Source organism: Anolis sagrei, chromosome 2 (assembly GCF_037176765.1).
Source record: "Anolis sagrei isolate rAnoSag1 chromosome 2, rAnoSag1.mat, whole genome shotgun sequence".
Taxonomy (NCBI): domain Eukaryota; kingdom Metazoa; phylum Chordata; class Lepidosauria; order Squamata; family Dactyloidae; genus Anolis; species Anolis sagrei.
In genome coordinates this window covers 281,517,062-281,535,849 of record NC_090022.1, presented here as the reverse complement: position 1 = coordinate 281,535,849, position 18,788 = coordinate 281,517,062, and the positions used below count along the sequence as shown (strand labels likewise).

At 39.5% G+C, this 18,788-nt stretch overlaps 1 protein-coding gene across 4 annotated transcripts in view; it reads right to left on the bottom strand.

Moving 5' to 3' along the window:
- PDZD2 (PDZ domain containing 2) overlaps window positions 1-18,788 on the bottom strand; it is a 342,438-nt gene continuing 323,650 nt past the window's right edge. For all 4 annotated transcript variants that reach the window (XM_060761354.2, XM_060761356.2, XM_060761357.2 and 1 more), the window contains 6 exons: window positions 13,646-17,180; window positions 12,758-12,875; window positions 7,889-7,990; window positions 5,640-5,901; window positions 4,875-5,009; window positions 1-3,910 (listed from right to left, as the gene is read on the bottom strand). In XM_060761354.2, the coding sequence (XP_060617337.2) occupies window positions 3,744-3,910; window positions 4,875-5,009; window positions 5,640-5,901; window positions 7,889-7,990; window positions 12,758-12,875; window positions 13,646-17,180 (4,319 nt within the window). In that variant the 3' untranslated portion in view covers window positions 1-3,743. The remainder of the gene's footprint in view (window positions 3,911-4,874; window positions 5,010-5,639; window positions 5,902-7,888; window positions 7,991-12,757; window positions 12,876-13,645; window positions 17,181-18,788) is intronic.

Here is an 18,788-nt window from a genome sequence, read left to right as displayed (position 1 = left end):
CCCCCCCCCCAAAGTGCACAGAAAAGAAACAACTGCCTCCACATCAGAAAGTGCAGCCTGGGAGGTTGCATTTTAGGGCCTATTTTTGAGTTTTGTGGGAGTTAAGACTGGTCTCCAGCATAGTTTCCAACCTTGCAATAAGAAAGCTCATTTACAGAGATTGAGGGGAATTGTATCGGAAAAGCATTACTTTTTTTAAGGTCAAGTAATGTTCAGAAAACAGTATAAATGATTTACAGCAGTCTTCCCACCTTAGTACTCTTTAGGTGCGTCAGACCACAAACCCCACACAAAGGTGTAATTTGACAGGCCAAAGCATTTGGAAGATAGGAAATTGCAGATACAGTTTGCACAAAACTCTTCTATAGCCAAGACGATTCTTTCCCCGATTCTTTCCTTTTAAAAGGTGATGAAAACGATGCTTTAGAATGAATGGTAATAAACACAACTATAAGCATATTTCAGTCTTAAAATGGCAGAGAAGGAAACATAAGGCTTGATTGGGATTGTCTACCTTAAGTTCTTCTAATAAAATATGAATTCCAATGAATACACATAATAAAAACTTTACATGGTATATAAGGCTCGAAAGGCTCATGACCAATGCCTTCATAGAGAACTCATTCAGATTTTTCAAAAAACAATTCAGAGCTGGTAGCTTGGGAATTTTGGGCCTATCCCTGACACAGCAATTTAAGGCAAAAGGAAGAAACTATTTCACTTTATTTTTAATTTCTGAATATATATGCCGCCACTCAGGGCAAACCTTTTTTCTCCCCACCCCCCATTAATTTCCTTCTCTCATTTATTCAAAGTGATTATCTTGCTTTGTGCTGACCCTTATGTACCTTTTAAAAATTATCACTACTATTTATTTTTCTTTTTAAAAAACTATTCTAATTTCTCATATTTTGAACTTTCTTGTGCCTAAAATGATTGAACACCTCAAAATGGCCAGTCAAACATGTGCTTTGACTATACATGAAACATTCAAGATTAGTGCATATGAAGCTCTGGGAGTGTACTCTATATACGACAACTTCTAAATACCAAACAACTGGGAACTATGCACACACCTTCCACAATCTAATTCTCATCACAAGAAGATAGTCCTTGGTAACAACTGGAAGCCTGAGATGTGGTATATTACACATATCCATCTACTTTAAAAGTCACAGCCAGTTAAATAGGGCCCAGAGGAGCATTGTCACAATGCAAGCGTAGGTACACAATGCCATATCAGCAATGCCACTAATTGCTTTTACAAATCCACACAGTACCACTAAAACCAACATTTTAGGACAGAATCAGCTGAAAATATGGCCTCTCAGAAATGAAAAGTGCAGAATATCCACCAATACAGGTTCCCTGGTTGTCTCTTGTTATCTCCTGATTGCTGAAACTGACGTTGCCCATCTCCTCTGCTACTCTCCCTACACCATGACATATTTCTCAGTGCAACTCTGCAAAATGAAACCTGGTTCATTTACACATGGAAATATTTACAAATTTTAGGTCTTGGGTCAATTTGGGTAAAGAAGAAATTTCCCTTGGCATTGAATGGAATCGTGAGACCTCCAGGGCTAAAGGCCAGATAATCTAATTCATAGATTATCTCACATGGAGCTATTTAAATCATAATCAGCAGAAAACAGCACATACGCCTCAAGATGCTCAATGGATTAATAAAAAGCCCATCATATTTCAGTCTATATACTGTCTAAAAATGTGACTGTTTCAGCAATGACTGGATTTCAAACAGGAATAAAAAAAGCCACCAGACGTATACACAATGGCACCACACACTGTAATATTATGCATTGCATTGTTAAATATTTCTGTGTTCCCTCTTTTTTATGATTTTGTCTGAAGAAGGCCTCTGACAGTATGCCAAATGCATTAGACTTCTACTAATAAATCATTTGTTCACTGAGCACCTTGAGACATGTCCAAAGAGCTATATCCCATCTATATACTTTTGGAAAGCACTACGGGATCAATATTTTCCCCTTTGGTTTTTTTTCCAATGGGAAAGGAGGGTGATATTCAGTTTTAGTGGCCTACTATCGAGAGTTCCATAAATGAACAGGAGCATTTGTATTTCTCAAAATACTGGTGGTTCTGATTTTAACCAATCTGTGGAAATATAGTTTTGCTTGGAAGGAAATGAGATTGTGCCAAATATTCCTCTGTTCTATGATTCCATACGATCGCTACAAATGGAAGGAAAGTTTCTTCTCCTAGTTTGCAAAATGTAAAAAAGTAAGGGGAGACAAACAAATATTCATTCTGAGTTTTTTTTAAATCTGCCCCAAATTATCAGTGCTCAACACACTGTTCCACTTTAAAACTCATGTAATGTGTGTTTTTGAAACAAAAGAATAGTTCAACAAGGATGAGATCCCCACTAAACCTGAGGTGCCTTCATGACCAGCGACTCCCCCATGGAGCTCCCTTATTGGTCCAACTAGCACAGTATTACTCTGACTAGCAGCAGCTCACTTGGACCTCAATCATAGGACTTCACCAGTTCTGGAACCTCTGATACTTGAGATTTGTTTCCACTGTAGAAGGATTTCAAACTGGGAATTCACCCATACAATACATACACCCTTTCTTTGAGCTATAGTCTGTCCCTCATAAGGTATGCCGAACACACTTTCCAGACTGTACCTGGGTGGATTCAAAACCAGCATCTGAATCCTTTTATTGCATTAGAAAGAAACCAGCTATAGGCTGGCACCCTGTTCAGAATATATAAGGTTCTAACTGGACCTTTGACCTTATAACTTTTGGTATTCATTTTCACAGTCATTAACAACCCAAAGGGACCCTAAAATCTACCCCTGCAGATGGGCAGCCTCCCAACAGAAGCTCTTGCTGGAGAGCAGGGTGCTGGGAAATAATGAGTCCAGTCCCCTTTTAGTTGTGGAGTACATTGAGAGAGACAGGACCTCATTTCCTAGAACCCTGGAAATTCTGTTTCATCATTGCTTGGCTAAATTATTTGGGGTAGTATTGGGAGGCATATTAGCTACTATGATGGAGCTCCACCAATAAAGCTATGTTTCCTGATGCAGAATCTCAACCACAATATTTTAAAAATACCCTACAGAACTTTCCCATCTAGCCTACGTAAACTATCATTTCCTGTGCATCTAAGTGGTGAGAGTGAAGTGTACCCACAGCAAATAATTAATTTATAAAACAAGAGGCCAGAACTCAGACATGTCTTATAAGCAAATCCTAGTCCCAACTACAAAAAATCTGGCTGGGGCAGTCAAGTTATGTGGCAATTACACACTGCCAGTCTTTGTCAAAGTGTGTTCATTTCATAACCTTGATCGAAGAGCTTTTGTATTGAAATCAGAAAATCCCTGAACACAAAACCCTTCCATGGGTGCAGTTCCACACAGATCATTGACTAGAAGGTCTCCAGTATGGCAAAGAGAGGATATGGTTACACAGCAGTCTGTATGAAAAGTGTGCGGCACTTTGACTTAGAAATCCTGGAAGCAGCAGAATAGTGGTAATTTATAAAACTAAGTGCACCAATTTGGAGATGCTCCTGGCTTATGAATCTTGACATTCCTTGGCTGATTTAAGGAAGGACTGTCTGATGGAGTACAATGCCACTCAGTCAGGTCCAGCTCCTGTAATATTTACAAGGGTTCCAGTGGACACAAATTTCAAAGGTGTACTCAAACGGTTAAATTTAGTTTTACAGGGCAGTATTGCTCACATCATGCGGAGGGCTGATGCTTCCTGATAAGCAGTTGAACTGGTCCCTCTGGGACAGATTTGATTATATTCCAGGCATCATAATGCATAAGACCAAGCAAGGATTTTCCACCAATGGCAAGTAGTTCATCACCGACTTCCAGTTTTCCATCTTGTTCTGCAGCGCCACCTGTTGACAAAGATTATTAAAATCAGAAAGGAAGGGAAGCAAGTAAAGAGAGGAACTGTTCAAGACAACAGCACTTTTGATTTCTCAAGTCCAGTGACATTTCAGTTCTAAAACGTACTGCATTACCATTCTTGAACAGCACCAATTCACCATGGTGACTATTCATCAATCCTAAAACGCATATGATGCAAAGTGTGCTATAATGTATACTACATTCTACCACAACAAACCTGCAAAGTTCATTCCCATTTTTCAGAGATGCAACTGAGTCTGCGGGACTGGGCATTACCCAAGGCTAGGAAAGGAAAAAAAAGGAAAGAAACCTGAAACTGGTAATGAGGAATGAAAACAGAACAGAGAAAAATAAACAAAATTAGGCGAAGGGAGTTGAAAAGGAAAGGAGTTGAAAAGGCAAGTCAGCACCTGAAAGATGTGAATGGATCTCTCTTACTCTGAACAAAGTTTTAAAAAGCTAATTGGTCATGATGACAAGGAAATTTTAGGAGTAGTGGTCCCCAAATGTAGTATTTTTGAACTATGCTTTTAAGCTTGATCTTGCTGGATCCTATGTAGAGTGATACCCGTTTGAAAGAGGAGAATGGAGGAAAGAAAAGAGGGGAAAGAAAGGGATTTATCTGCTCGAGTCTCTACATGAGCATAGTTGTTAGTGTATAGGTTGAAATAATATTCTCTACTGTTATTATGCACCCTTCTGCCCCTATCAAACACACAGTCATAAGACTGCTAAATAAACTATTCAGCCATTCCTCCTGTAAGATATAGTTCTTGTCCCACTTTGTTTTGATCTGGGAGAATGGAGCCATTTTGAAAAACAGAATCACAAATATGCTTGGCACTGTCTCTCTCTCTGCATAACAATGCAACATATATTTCTTGTCTACAGTCATGGGGCAGGAAAGAAATGCCAAAGGACAGGGGCTCTGAAAATCTGCTTTCCAAATACCTTTAAATATTCTTTTGATGAGCAAAGGTCTGTCTCCAGAGATTGAAGCTTTTCCTCCATCCAGACTGAAGCCCAAGCCAGCAGAAGTCTTCAACAGTTCAACATAAATAGCATCACTCAGTTCTCCACTTAGACCTTTAGAGAAAGAAAAGAATCATAAAGTAAACACATTCTCTTTTGTCTTAATGACCAAACTTTAGGCAGTCAACCTTAAGGGATGCTGGAAGCAAACACATATCAGTTCCCCAAAAGGATCACAGACATTCCCGTTTTCCAGATCTTTGAAGGGCATACATCATCCTCCACAGACTTTCTTTCTCCATGTCATTTCCATTCCTTGGAATTAATAAACAGACAGATATAATTTTGGATCCTTTTCTAGCATTCCACTATCCTGTTGGGTTAGTTTGATCTTGGACCACAACATGTGCGTAAATCCAAATGTCTCTGGAAATGGGATTCTAAAACGTCCACATAAATTACATTATTCATCAAGCAGTATTGGAGAGGCCTGATCTGATTTCCAGTTGGTCTGAATGGTGGCTGGAATATCTAAACATTTGCCCTGCCTGTAAAAGCTTTTTAAAATGCTGTTCAGTTTCCAAAGGATTTCAAATGAAAACTCAAATGTTTTTTACTGCCACCATCCAGTGCATAAATGCATAAGAAGTTACAATACAAACCATATGAGGCTCCTCCTCTCTATCATTCCCTTTTTTTCTTAGGCATAAATTCATTTCTGCTGCTGTTAAACTAAGATTGTACCTGTTCCTCTTCCCATTGTTGCAGCTCCCGAGGTTGGTCCTGTAGGAGTAGACTTTTCAGACCCAGAAGAAGACTTTTTCCCATCTCTTTCCTTCTTGATGACAACAATAGCATATTTGTGGAGCCTTGCCTGGTGGAGAGCATTGAGTACATCTCCGTGAATGGAACCGGTAAGACAGGTGCCATTGATGGAAAGAATCAGGTCTCCTCGGTGGATGATTCCTTCCTGGGATGCCACTCCTTTTGAGAACACCCGGTGGACCTTCAAAAAGACACAATGCAGCATAGGTCGTCAACTCAGTGACCTCTTTCCTATTAAATCAACCCTTTGATATATTTAAGCAAGTGTGTACATTGGCAAAGCTTCAATACAGGCACCTTAATGAGGTTCTGGAGGAAATGTGAGATAATGTACAATTCAAACAATATATTACCTGTTAGAAGGAAAGGCTAACAATACCTTTAATTTTTTTCATCTAATGCACTCAATTAATGTTTGCCTTTAGAATGGTGAAAAATCAGATGCAGCCGGTTTTCCACTTTTGCTGGGGATGCAGGACCCACACAAAGGTGGGAAAACAGCATATAAAAACTGCTTTTTTTTTTAACCTGATAGGTCACTTCTCAGGGAATTTTTAGGCCCTCCAGAACAGCTCTATCATCAACTTCCAGCACAGATGATAGAGCTTTTCTTTTGTCTGAAGTCAATTTACTTTTTAGGATAAAGAAAGCTAGCATACAGTACTACAGAGAGTTCTTGCCACAGAACATTAAGGTCTTTGTCAACAGACAATAGAATAATAGAGTTGGAAGAATAGAGTTGGAAGAGAATAATAGAGTTGGAAGAGACCACATGGACCATTCTACTCCAACCCCCTGCCATGCAGAAAAAGTACAAAGTACTCCCAACAGATGGCCATCCAGACTCTGTTTAAAAGCTTTCAAAGAAGGAGCTTCCACACACTCTGAGGCAGTGAGTTCCACTGTTGAACAGGTCTTACAGTCAGGAAGTTCTTCCTAATGTTCAGGTGGAATCTCCTTTCCTGTAATTTGAGCCCATTGCTCTGAGTCCTAGTTTCCAGGGAAGCAGAAAGGAAGCTCCCTCTTCCTTATGGGTAGAGTGTCCTTTGGAGGTCTTCAGAGATTGGGTAGCCATCTTTCCAGATGCATGGCAGGGGATGGGACTAAATGGCCTTTGCGGTACCAACTTTATTATTCTAATAGGTAGTAATGAATTCTGCGGCTGGCATCTGGTTAGGTTAGGGACAGGTAAACATGTTTCTTCTAAACATGTGTTTGTCCTTTTTTTGAGTACTGCAGGGAATTGGTATTCGTTTCCTCCTGATACAGTGTCTATCCACACATCCATTTCACCAAACAGTTTCTAAAGCCTCCTGCAGGACCACAAAAGTGTCTCCTCAAAGCCAGTCACACAAGGGTGACATCAGTGTTGAGACTGTGCTGTTGCAGTTATTTCATGTTGGTCCATGGCAGTGGTTCTCAACCTGTGGGTCCCCAGATGTTTTGGCCTTCAACTCCCAGAAATCCTAACAGCTGGTAAACTGGCTGGGATTTCTGGGAGTTGTAGGTCTAAACATCTAGGGACCCACATGTTGAGAACCACTATAGCCAGACATTTGTGTGATTCTGTCTGCTCCCCATGAAGCAGGGAATGATGGTGCAGGACAACAGCAAAGGTGGCAAATGGTCTAGCATTGGTCTCCAGGCGGACAGAAGAAGGAATTACTGACAGCGAAAGGAAGTAACACAAGACCAATGGATTGTGCAGAGGTACGATGGACAGTCTCTACTATAGAAGAATATGAATGAATCATCAAATGCAGCAACCTTAATGTTTTATGCTGTAGTTTAATGGTCATTCAGGGTCAGATCTTGGAAAAAAATCTTTTTTGGACAGCCATGCTAGCTGAGGAATTCTGGGAATTCTGGGCCAAAATAATACTTTCTACAAGTTTTGTCCTAATCCTCAAGATATGTGGCTGAGGCTACTGCTGATATTCCTCTTTGGCGATAACGTGTATCAAAAGTTTGTTCAGCACCCCAGCCCAACTCTCTCCCCCTTCCCCCCCCCCCCCTGTCTCTTGGATAGCATTAGCAGATGGTTTTCACAATGATACAAGCCGCCGTTTACAACAGGAATTTATGGCTGGGGACTGCTTTGATAAATGAGGGCTTGATCACATTTCCAGCTGTAACCCTCGTATGAGAAAAATGCAGTCACCACTTACGATGATGGATTTTTGTTCCAGGTCCACTCCTCCAGCAACACTAAATCCCAGGCCAGATCCTTCCTCTTTATTCAAGACTACAAAATAAACATCTTCTTTGTTCTAACAAAAAAAGAGGGTAAAAAATATCCAAAGATTAAAAACCCACAGAACTATTAACAAAATTCACAACATGTCTGAAAGTTAAGAAGAGTGCTGGGTCAAAAGAAGTGTTTTTCTTAATATATTTTTTTAAATCATGTTGTAATTCAGTATTTAAAATAACATCAGCTTCAAAAAAATGCCAGCTGTTTTACAAGGATACACCAAGAGACATTTTGAGTTTAACCACAAACAGAGCAAAATCAATCAATCTGATTAGGACTAAATTTGAATTATCCTTTTGGAGTGGTGGTGGTGGTGGTTCTCATTTATGTCCTCAGATGTGAGTTTAGTTCATTGTAAAGTTCAATGTGTCTCTGAACATATGCAGTGTAGCCTTCCAACAAGTATTACTAGCCACATCTAAAAGTGTGCAGGGCACAATTGGCAAGTTGTGGATCACTAAATGTTATTTTGCTCCATGCAAGGCTGCCTTTCAAGATGACACCAAAGCTGCAACTAGTGCAAAATGCACTACAATAGCAGTCTTGAAGGAACTGCACAAACTGCCAATATTATCTTATTATCTTTGAATGCAAAACTCTATTTCTGAAAGTTCAACTGAAGACTTAAGTCACATCAATGTTAGGAATTTGGGGACCATTTCTTGGGGACACAATTCCTTTTGAGAAGCAGTTGTCTCATCTCTCCCTAGCTATACCTCTGCCAAGAGATGGGGCTTAGATGAATTTAACATATTGTAGACCTAAATATTGCTATGAATTGCATAATGTTTTCCAGCCTCTGTGGCACTTTGGACTCAAGAACAGATGTGAGAAACTATGCAGACACTGACCATGTTCCAAGAAGCATTCAGTTTCATAAATACAGAGTTCCTGGATTTTACAAACTGGCACGAATAAATGATCTGATTACTTTCGGCTTGGAACAAAATACAATCTTAGCAATTCTGCAAAATCTGCCAAACCTACCTGGCTCAACTAAACACTTGAGGCTAACAAGTTTTAATCAGGTATTGGATTAGAATAAAAAGCGGTTCTGGGAGGTCTTTTTCTCTGTGAATTCCTCAGGCCTCACAGCCTTAAAATGTGCTCAGAGATCTAGACTTGGATAGTTAAACCACAGCTAGGGTTGTTTCATACTTCACTGAACAGAAATATGGAGCCACTTTGTGCAGTTATTACGGGGATAGTAAAATAACCACTGTGAGATTTATCATTACGTTCCCATGACTGTCTTTTTAAAGTTTACCACACCTGATTTTGGGGTAACTTGAGATCTTGCTAAGGGACATCTCTCTTTATGTCTAGCTAGTTCTCAACCTGTAGGTCCCCAGATGTTTTGGCCTTCAACTCCCAGATATCCTAACAGCTGGTAAACTGTCTGGGATTTCTGTAGGTCAAAACACCAGGGGACCCACAGGTCGAGAACCACTGGTCTAGCTTATATCATATGGTTACACCTATGGCCTTCCTATTCAAGATCCTACGTAAAGCACAGGTGATAGCAGGGCTCCACTATTATCATCTGTGTAAAGTGTAGCTAGCCACTGATTTGTTTTTGAAAAACGTATGAGAGTCAGATGTCTGGCATTGTTTTTGTATCAAGTCATTTCCAATTCTTGGCATCATAATGTGGAGAACTTAATATGGGGTTTCCTTGGCAAGATTTGTTAGAGGAGGTCTGCCTTTGCCTTCCTCCAAGGCTGAGAGTGTGTGACAATCAAGGGGGGGGGGGATCAAACCCACAATACTGATATTAGTAAGAATGTCCTGCAAATAAACCCAAGGCATTTATATAAGACATTTGAATTAGCAAGAATTTGGACTAGCCACAGATTTGTTGTTGGTACAAGATTATAAATAAGAATGGAACAGTCGAGCAAATCACAATTTATTGTTAAGTTCAGGAATAAGAAGAAATATTTAGATAGTTAAAAAGTAACATGCATACAAAAGGTGTGGTTTCAAGTGACCCTCATTATTTCAAATGTTCTGTCTCACTTAGGCAAAGCTTGGTAAAGTTACTTGTTTGTACTATAACTCCCAAAATTCCTCAAATGTAGCCACAGGCCATGTTGTCAGGGGGATTCTGGAAGCAGTAGTCTACATCATTGTTTCTTAAACTATGGGTCTTGAATCCAAATGGGTCTCTTAGCTCAATGTTGAGGTCATGAAAAATATGGCAACAGCAAAGGGGTTCTGAAGGCTACCCATTTACACAAATCTGTTAGCAACAACATGCAGTGAACTCTGCAGAAAATGCTTCATCTGCACTCCACAAAAAGAAAATTCAACCCATTTAGCAAGCCTTGCAAATGCTGATTTATTATCTGCAAATGTTTGATTTTATACCTATTTTATGCAGTTATATTCCTATATACTCAGGGTCACATAAAGATTTCTGAGTCTTGGTCTAGACTAGTAACATTTCCAGCCTCTGTTTGTAGGTCAAGATGGAATGTACCTGGAAAATCACTACCATACTTTCATGTCTACGGCATATCAAATTCAAATTCAAATTTGAAAGGAAAAAGTGAGAAGCTCCTGGTTTACATTAATTTATATTAAGATGGGAAAGTGGAATCTATTTCAGATTGAGGTCTGTGACTGGAGATGTAGAAGGGAAGGCTAGATGCAGTTTCTTTCTAGAGGTAGCCAGTGGCTGCCGCCCTCAAGCCAAACCTCAACGGTTCGCAAAATAAAATTCCCACACTCCAATCTTGGTTAGTGAACTTGGAACCTTCTTGATATCAGTTACTTTCCTGTGTGACATGTATTCTGCCAAATGCTTGAGGATTCAGAGACTATACTTGTGCTTTCCAAATTTGCATTTCTGGATTTATTCAATTTGGAAAAATAGATATAGATTTTATTTATTTATTTATTTATTTATTTATTGCAATTTCAACAAACGCTGATTTTCCAATTTTAATATCTGATTTTGGGCAAAGATTGATATAAATATTTCAAATAAACATCTTTTTCAGTTAAAAATTAGCTTTGCAAGACCATTCAGGACACTTTGCCGTAAGAGTTCCCTGTAGTCCTTTTATTTGGAATTACATTGATGAATTGCAGCAGTTTTCAGAAGTGGAATAGGGATATCAGATGGCTTGTGAGAAAACCTTAAGTTTTGAGAAAGGAAGTAAAATGAATGTCCTGAAATACTACAGTTTCTCCATATTATCAGCCTGGGTTTAAGGAACTGCAAAAATATATGCTTGAAACGCTTTAGAAAAAGAATCTCCACTTTCAGTGCTGAAATATCAATCTAAAGTTTTAATGAAGAAACTTCTGTTGATCATGCATATCAGTATCATGTTCCAGAAAAACTAGACACATAAACACAATTTGTGTGTGTCAGCAATCAGGAGCAATTTTTTAATGAGAAGCAGAAGACATGGGCGACTGTGAATGCTGTTTCCACACTTTGCACTGCAGAGAAAACAACATTTGAGTACAAACCCCAGTGCTTTGTGTTACAATAATAGCCTCCAAGCAGCAGAAAATCAAAATTGGTATGAAACCATAGAAGTGACAATAGACTGGATCCACTTGTATTGCTGTGCCCCTGGATTTCCTCACCACCTCCCTCCTAGAGTCTGGATGTGTTACTTTTTGGACCACCAATTCCCAGAACACTGCCATAGGAAGTTCTAGGAATAATAGTCCAAACAGTACCTTTTCTGAGTTACTCTTTCACTTTACTGCTCCTCCTCCTTTCTGCTGCTCTCTTAGTTCAGTAAAAATTCAATTTAAAGGGGGCTTTGCTGAATAAGCATGAGCTATGATGCATATAAAGTTAAATGGAAGACCCTCATACATTGGTCAAAGGAATCTTTTAAAAGAAGGGATTTTCTTCTGATACATGCTCTCCTGAGATCATTGGATTTCTACTACATTTGTCCTGATCACTTGCAATGCTTACTAGAACTGATGGTGGTTAGGAGCCTTGGAATATTAAGAGAGTCACAAGATATCATTCCTTGTTTTAGCAGAAGTCAGATTCCGGGTCCATCCTAATGTCCTTCTGTTGTGCCATGACTACTTCCAGTTAACTATTGGAATACCAGAGATATAATTTTGAAACCCCTAATTTACTTACATTAAACAAAATTAAGTTGCCATATTTTCTTTCCTATGTAACAATAAAAAAAAACAAATCAAAGATGTTGTTGTTCATTCATTCAGTCGTCTCCGACTCTTCATGACCTCATGGACCCAGCCCACGCCAGAGCTCCCTGTCGGCCGTCACCACCCCCAGCTCCTTCAAGGTCAGTCCAGTTACTTCAAGGATGCCATCCATCCATCTTGCCCTTGGTCAGCCCCTCTTCCTTTTACCTTCCACTTTCTCCAGCATAATTGTCTTCTCTAGGCTTCGCTGTCTCCTCATGATGTGGCCAAATACTTCAACTTTGTCTCTAGTATCCTTCCCTCCAATGAGCAGTTGGGCTTTATTTCCTGGAGGATGGACTAGTTGGATCTTCTCGCAGTCCAAGGCACTCTCAGAACTTTCCTCCAACACCACAGTTCAAAAGCATCTATCTTCCTTCGCTCAGCCTTCCCTAAGGTCCAGCTCTCACATCCGTAGGTTACTACAGGGAATACCATGGCTTTGACTAGGTGGATCTTTGTTGCCAGTGTGATGTCTCTATCTTTACTATCAAAGATAGCATTCTGCATTTAAATATTGCAATATTTTCCCACAGGAAGTACAAAAATATTGGGTAGTGCTATTTTCTATCCTGATCTTATCCAGGCTTACCTTGGCTTGTGTTTTGGCCTCCTGAAGTAAAGAAGGAACATCACATTTTGTTGTCACCAAAGACAACACTGACTGCAATTTCTGCTGATCCAGAGTGGAGACCAAGAGTTGATCTAAGCTGAAAAATAAGGAAAAATAGTGTTGGAGATCAGCTTAATGCTTGTTAAGGTTTGTTTGCTTTTGAAAATCCAAACATTTCTAATGGAAAATGGCTACGATTTACCTATTTGTTTAGTTTTATTTACTTAAATTACATCACAACTTTCTCCTGGCATAGGATTTCTAAGACAATTGCATAGTCCTGAAAATCTAGTTTAGCAACACATTATCTACTGAAATTCAACCTGTGGTAAGGGAGTGATATGAAACAATCATTAAAATATTAAACATGTAATGAGTCCCACAGGTAAATGTCTCAAAAACGAGGAAATTCCTTGAGTATTTTTTAATTAACAAGCTTAGAAGTTACTCTTCCCATTCTTCCTATTACGACATGACTGTAAGAACAAAAAGAACAAAACAAAATATCTTAGGAATACTGAAGAAATAGAGGCCACCATCTGCCTTTTTGTGGCACCCATTCCTCTATCATGGCTAAGAAAGGCTTGGGGTTGGTTTGGGTGAATAAATCTGAACAATTACTTGTTCCATCTAGTGCTGATGGAGGGGGGATCTAGTTGGGTTTATGAATTGCCACCTTTTCTTTCAGCAGAGTTAAGCTAAACTGGGGATAGAAGATTACTATTTTGCATCAGACAGCACTGTTTAGAATATAAATCTTTTGGCTTCCCTCCCTAGAAGAATGTTCTGTGCTGCAGCTTTTGAGGCCATAGGGCACTGTTCACTCCTGACACCAAATCAATATACAAGGAAAATGGTAAAACTTGCCTGATTGACCAGCTTTTCCCTGAGCACATCTTATTCCGGCTGACATCATGTTGCCGTACATCCTCATCAGACGCTGACCCAGGAGTGCCTGAACCACTGTTCCTGGGACTGCTTTCTTTTGAATGGTGCCTGCTTGCCATTACAAGACCTGAAAGCTCAGAGTAGTCTTTCAAACTAGGAACACTTTCTATGGGAAGACCAAGGGATCTTGCAGCAGGTGGAACTTCCAATTCTGTTTTAAAGTGGGAAGATTGGGAATCTGTGGTGAAGTCCTCACTACACAGCTTGTCAAGATCTGGCATGCTTAAGGCCCTCAACTCCCGGAGTTTAGAGCGGGATAAGGGTGCATGCCTGATGTGTCCACCGGAGGCTCTGCTTCTTCGGATGTTGGTGCTGGACAGAGGCAAACTTTCTGGACTTCCCAAAGTGTCACGCCGGGCATTCTTCTCCAACTGAATGTCATCTTTGCTGCACTCAGGGGATGTCTGCTGCAGATGCATTAATGCTGCAGTAGTTGATGATTTTGTCATTTGTGGGGATCCTGGGGCTTCACTTTCACAGTAGGAACTCAAGCTTCGTCGCAGTGTTTGGACTGCATCATTTACACTGGCAGCTGAAACTGCAGAAACACCACCAGACAGTCGCCTACCGACAGGGAGCTTGGAGCTGAAAGAGGTAGAATGTATGTCTATGGCTTTGACCATTGGCCTATCAAAATTGGCTAGGTTCTCAAAAGATTTAATTCTCTGTTTTACTGAAAAAGATGAGAGGGGATCATGTGGCCAGTTGAGTTCATAATAGTAATAATTCCTCCTGCAAGTTTTTAATTTGTCCACAATGCGGCTACTGTTGTCATTGGTCAACGATAATTCTTGACTGTTTGATTTGGGAATGCTATTTGATGCCTTCTTTTCATCTTGAATGTTCTGGTCATTCATCAGATTCAGATGAACAATTTTTAGCATGCCCAGCTCTGAATTAGGATGCTGTTCACAAGAAACACTATTCAGGATATTCTGGACATGATGCATTGGTGCATCTATAGCATTGCTCTCCTCTCGCAAATGGTTTGATAAATGGGTAGGCATAGAATAGGTCCGAGTCACAGGTTTTAATGCATTGTGAAAATGGGCTGCCTCAAAAGTATTCTGGCTACAGTTTTGTACTTCACTTTCCAACTGGTTGATCACTTTCTTGCTACTTTCTCCTTTCTCCAGAGACCCCTCTGGAGTTAATGAGGAGGAGGAAGAAGAAGAAGATAGTCTCACCTCAATGAATGTGCGCTGAATTTCCTGACCTGATTGTTCCTTTTGAGCAGTGGAAAGAACACTAGGTGGCTCCTTTTTAAAAGGCCCAATATTCTCAGAGCTTGAGGGATTATTTTCACATCCATCATAATTCAAGCAACTCGTACCCATTCCTTGATTCTCAGTCTTACCACTGAGGCAATGACCCTTGGTTGCCATTTGGGGATGTGCTCTTATATGGGAAGAACCTTCCAGGCTTTGGTAATTGGCAGCATCAGTCTTATTTCTCTCTTTGCTATTCATAGCTAATTGAATTGGCACCTGCTTTTCTTTTTGCTCTGTGGGATACTCAGCCATTTCAGCATCACCAAGCACTAAGTTGTTAATGGATTTATCTTTGTTGCTTTTCACAGTGTTTCCATCACCATTCAACATATCTGAAGAGGATTCCTGAGGCAGTGCTAAAACTAATTTACTTTCCTCCTCTTGTTGAAGAATCTTACACCCCATAGAAAGGCTCCTGCTAATTGGTTCCAAATGTGTGGCTAAGTTATGAAGGGATGTGACTTTCTTTGGAAGAAGCCTAGGCGAAGACTGTACTGGAGTGGATGTCTTTTTCTGATCAGTTCCACCACCTTTTGCAGGAGCAGTACTAAGAGAATCAGAATGAGTCTTTGACTTACTTTTAATAGTAAGTCCCTTTAACTTTGGCCCTGGCCTGTTCCGTTGATTATTTGAAAGTGTTTCTGCAATACTCTTTTGGGGAATCCCTCTAGTTTCTTGATGCAATTTTTTGAAAGCTGATGGGCTATGTGGGATGGTATTACCTTTACACTGGCCAGAAGTCTGAATTTTTGAATTTGAACTTTTTGAAACAGGAGTAGTGTTTTTTTCATTCTTTCCTGGTAGGTCATTAGCAGTGATGGTCTTACTAAAATCTTTCGATTTTGTCATGAGGGGAGATCTAGAGTTATTTACTATTCTTTGTGATGTAAAGTCCACAGAGTGGCTATCTTGCTTGGTCGTGTGAACTGAGTCAGTGATTCCTTTTTTTGTTGCAGCAGAAGAATAAGCAACCACATGACCGTCACAGTTTATTCCTAAATCATTTTCTGTAGGTAATTGTTCTTTTTTATCATGCTCATTTCTGTTCTCCCAACCATTCATGTTTTTTGTAGAGTGAAAAGGCATTTCTTCAGCATCAAGTTTGGAAGTCTCAGGCATCTCTGTAAGTTGCTCCCTGCTTTCTAAGCTTACCCTTTCTCCACTCCTCAAGGAACTGTTCTTGTTGAAAGAGCACTCTCCATTATTATGTTCTAAGAGATCTGCCTTTGGTGGAGAAACTTGAGAAGGAGAATGAAAGGGTTGTTCTTCTAATGAGAGTTTAACATCAGAAACTGCTAGTGAACCAATTTCTACATTGCTTTCTTCTCGCAAAACAATGTCTGAAGAATGACATTCTGGTGGGCTGGATGTTTCTGAAGGAGGTGTGACCACTTCTTTCTGGGGAAAATGTTGCTGTTCATGATTTGAGCAGCAAATTTCAATTTGTTCTTCATCTGACTCTAGTGTCTTGTATGTCTTTGAGGAATTGTCACAAGCAGACAGCAAGAGTGATGAATTGCCTGAAAGTCCAGCAGTTTCAACTACTGATTCTGTGTCTGAGCTGGAGTCATCTGCAGCAGCATACATAGATTTTGGAACTGTATTGTTTTTGTCTTCAACACCAATCATAGTGTCATCTTTTAAGCTACTAAAATTCCTGGAATAGTTACTCAAACGGGTTTGATTCACAGTGAAAATCTTGCTTGCATCAATGGAATCCAAGGCAGAAAAGCCCAAGATTTCTTGTGTGTTTGATGCATAATTCAGAGTTCTTCCTGGAAGGTCTTTCTTAACTATATCTGATACAGAATTAGAACCAGCATTTTCTGCCATAATAGAAATATCTTCCATGGCACACTTGTCACTGGTTAACAGACATGTAGCTTCTTTTTCTTTTGAGGAATTCATCTCAAGGAATCCATCAATATCTCTTGAGCTGCCCTGCTCACAGCTGCTATCTTGAACACAGCTGGTTTCCAAAGAATATGCTAGCATCTCCTTCATCTTGGCATCAGATGGCAGTACTGTCCTTTCTGTTACATTGTTAGGGTTATCTCTGCACAAAGGTTCATCCTGGTTTGTAAAGCTATTTTCTTCTTCAAATATGAGAGCATTACTTGGATCATTCTGAACTGATCCATCTGTTTCTGAAGACTCAGCAGTATTTGAAAGTCTGTTCATGGCTAAAAAAGAAAGAAAGCAAATAAACAAGTTATTATTAACTGCAGTTATCATACATACGATATTTGATCTAGTAATCGCTATACTGCCATTTTGTAATAACGTTCAGGTCACTAACTCTTTTTATTTTTACACATAATTACTGGGAATTGAACACTGAATATTTAGTGGGATATTCCATTCTAAGTTAGTGTGAAAAGGAATCACACAATATGGGACTTAACCAAGCACTCAAATAATCTTAAGTGTGCATTGTGGCTGACAAAGAATTGGAACTAGACTCTGAAACCATATCCTATTAATGCATCTGACGTTTGCATGTCTACTTTTAATTTTGTGTGAATGTAACAAGTGTACAGCAAAACCCTTACAAATCTGGATCATTTGAAGGAAAGCTTTACAAGAGGTAAGCTAATAGGTATTTAAAAAATACCTCGAGAAGCAAAAGCTAAGCAGAACGCACTCCTTAATTCCAGATAAAATAACAGATTTGGAAAAATTTCTACAAACTAGAGTAGTACAATTGAAGTGTTAGTTTAGAAGTTTTCTGAGAATCTCAGACATATCCAGATCATGTTCAACTCATTCTGAAGGGTGTATAAAACTTGGAGGGAGGGGGATTATTTTTCTACAAACCATAAAGACTAAGAATAAATCTTAGTTGTCAAATCAGAGAGTGAGATGAAGCTAGATAAATTATTATTATTATTATTATTATTATTATTATTAAGACAAAGAGCTTCTGTGTGCTGCTTGAAGGTACAGAGATATCTGCATCCCTTCTGTTACCCTCATCTTACATCTGCCCATGGCTGCATTATATATCTTCTAAAGGACGGGAGAATGCCCCCTACAAGACAGCTTTGGGTCACTTAAATTGCTTTCTTTCATTCTTACAATCTCAGTTTCTTACAGGAAGAAACATATGTTCTGAATTAGAGGCCTGACTGCTACCTAAAAAAAGAACTATCCAAGATAGGAATTGCAATGGCTCCAACAGGGATAAACCAAGACCTTTAAGATGCTCCAAGTGGGTATCTATGGGCTGAAAAAGATGCATAATGCTGTCTCTCTCACAACAGTTTGGTCCCAAGATAGTCAACCATTCTACCAGTAGACCCATCAACAGAGCCAACAGAAAAACTGGTATCTGAGTGTAAGGGCATTGTGTTTCAGCCTGGGAAGTCAAGTCTGATTTTAATCTCTGCTTTTCAATGAAATCTACCGCTTCCCCACACACACACACAGCAAAATGGTGACTGTGAAATTCAACACCCTGCAAGAAGCTAAAAGCATGATGTTGACCTTGCCTCCATACACTACGTTCTAAAAAATATTTAATATCAGCCACAAAAATGCAATCAAGCTTCATCGACACCATTTTATATAATGGGACTTGAACATCCACAGATGTTGGTATCCACGAGGGATTCTAGAACCAAACCCCAAAAAACAGCAAGACCTGTAACTTGAATATAGGGACAAATGCACATCTAATCCCCACTTTAACACCAGTTCTCTACGGAGAAAACTATTTTAGCTACTTGAAAATATCTCTTCCTATTGAGTATGTCTTTAATGAGGGAAAGGGCTATAAGCCAGCAACAGAA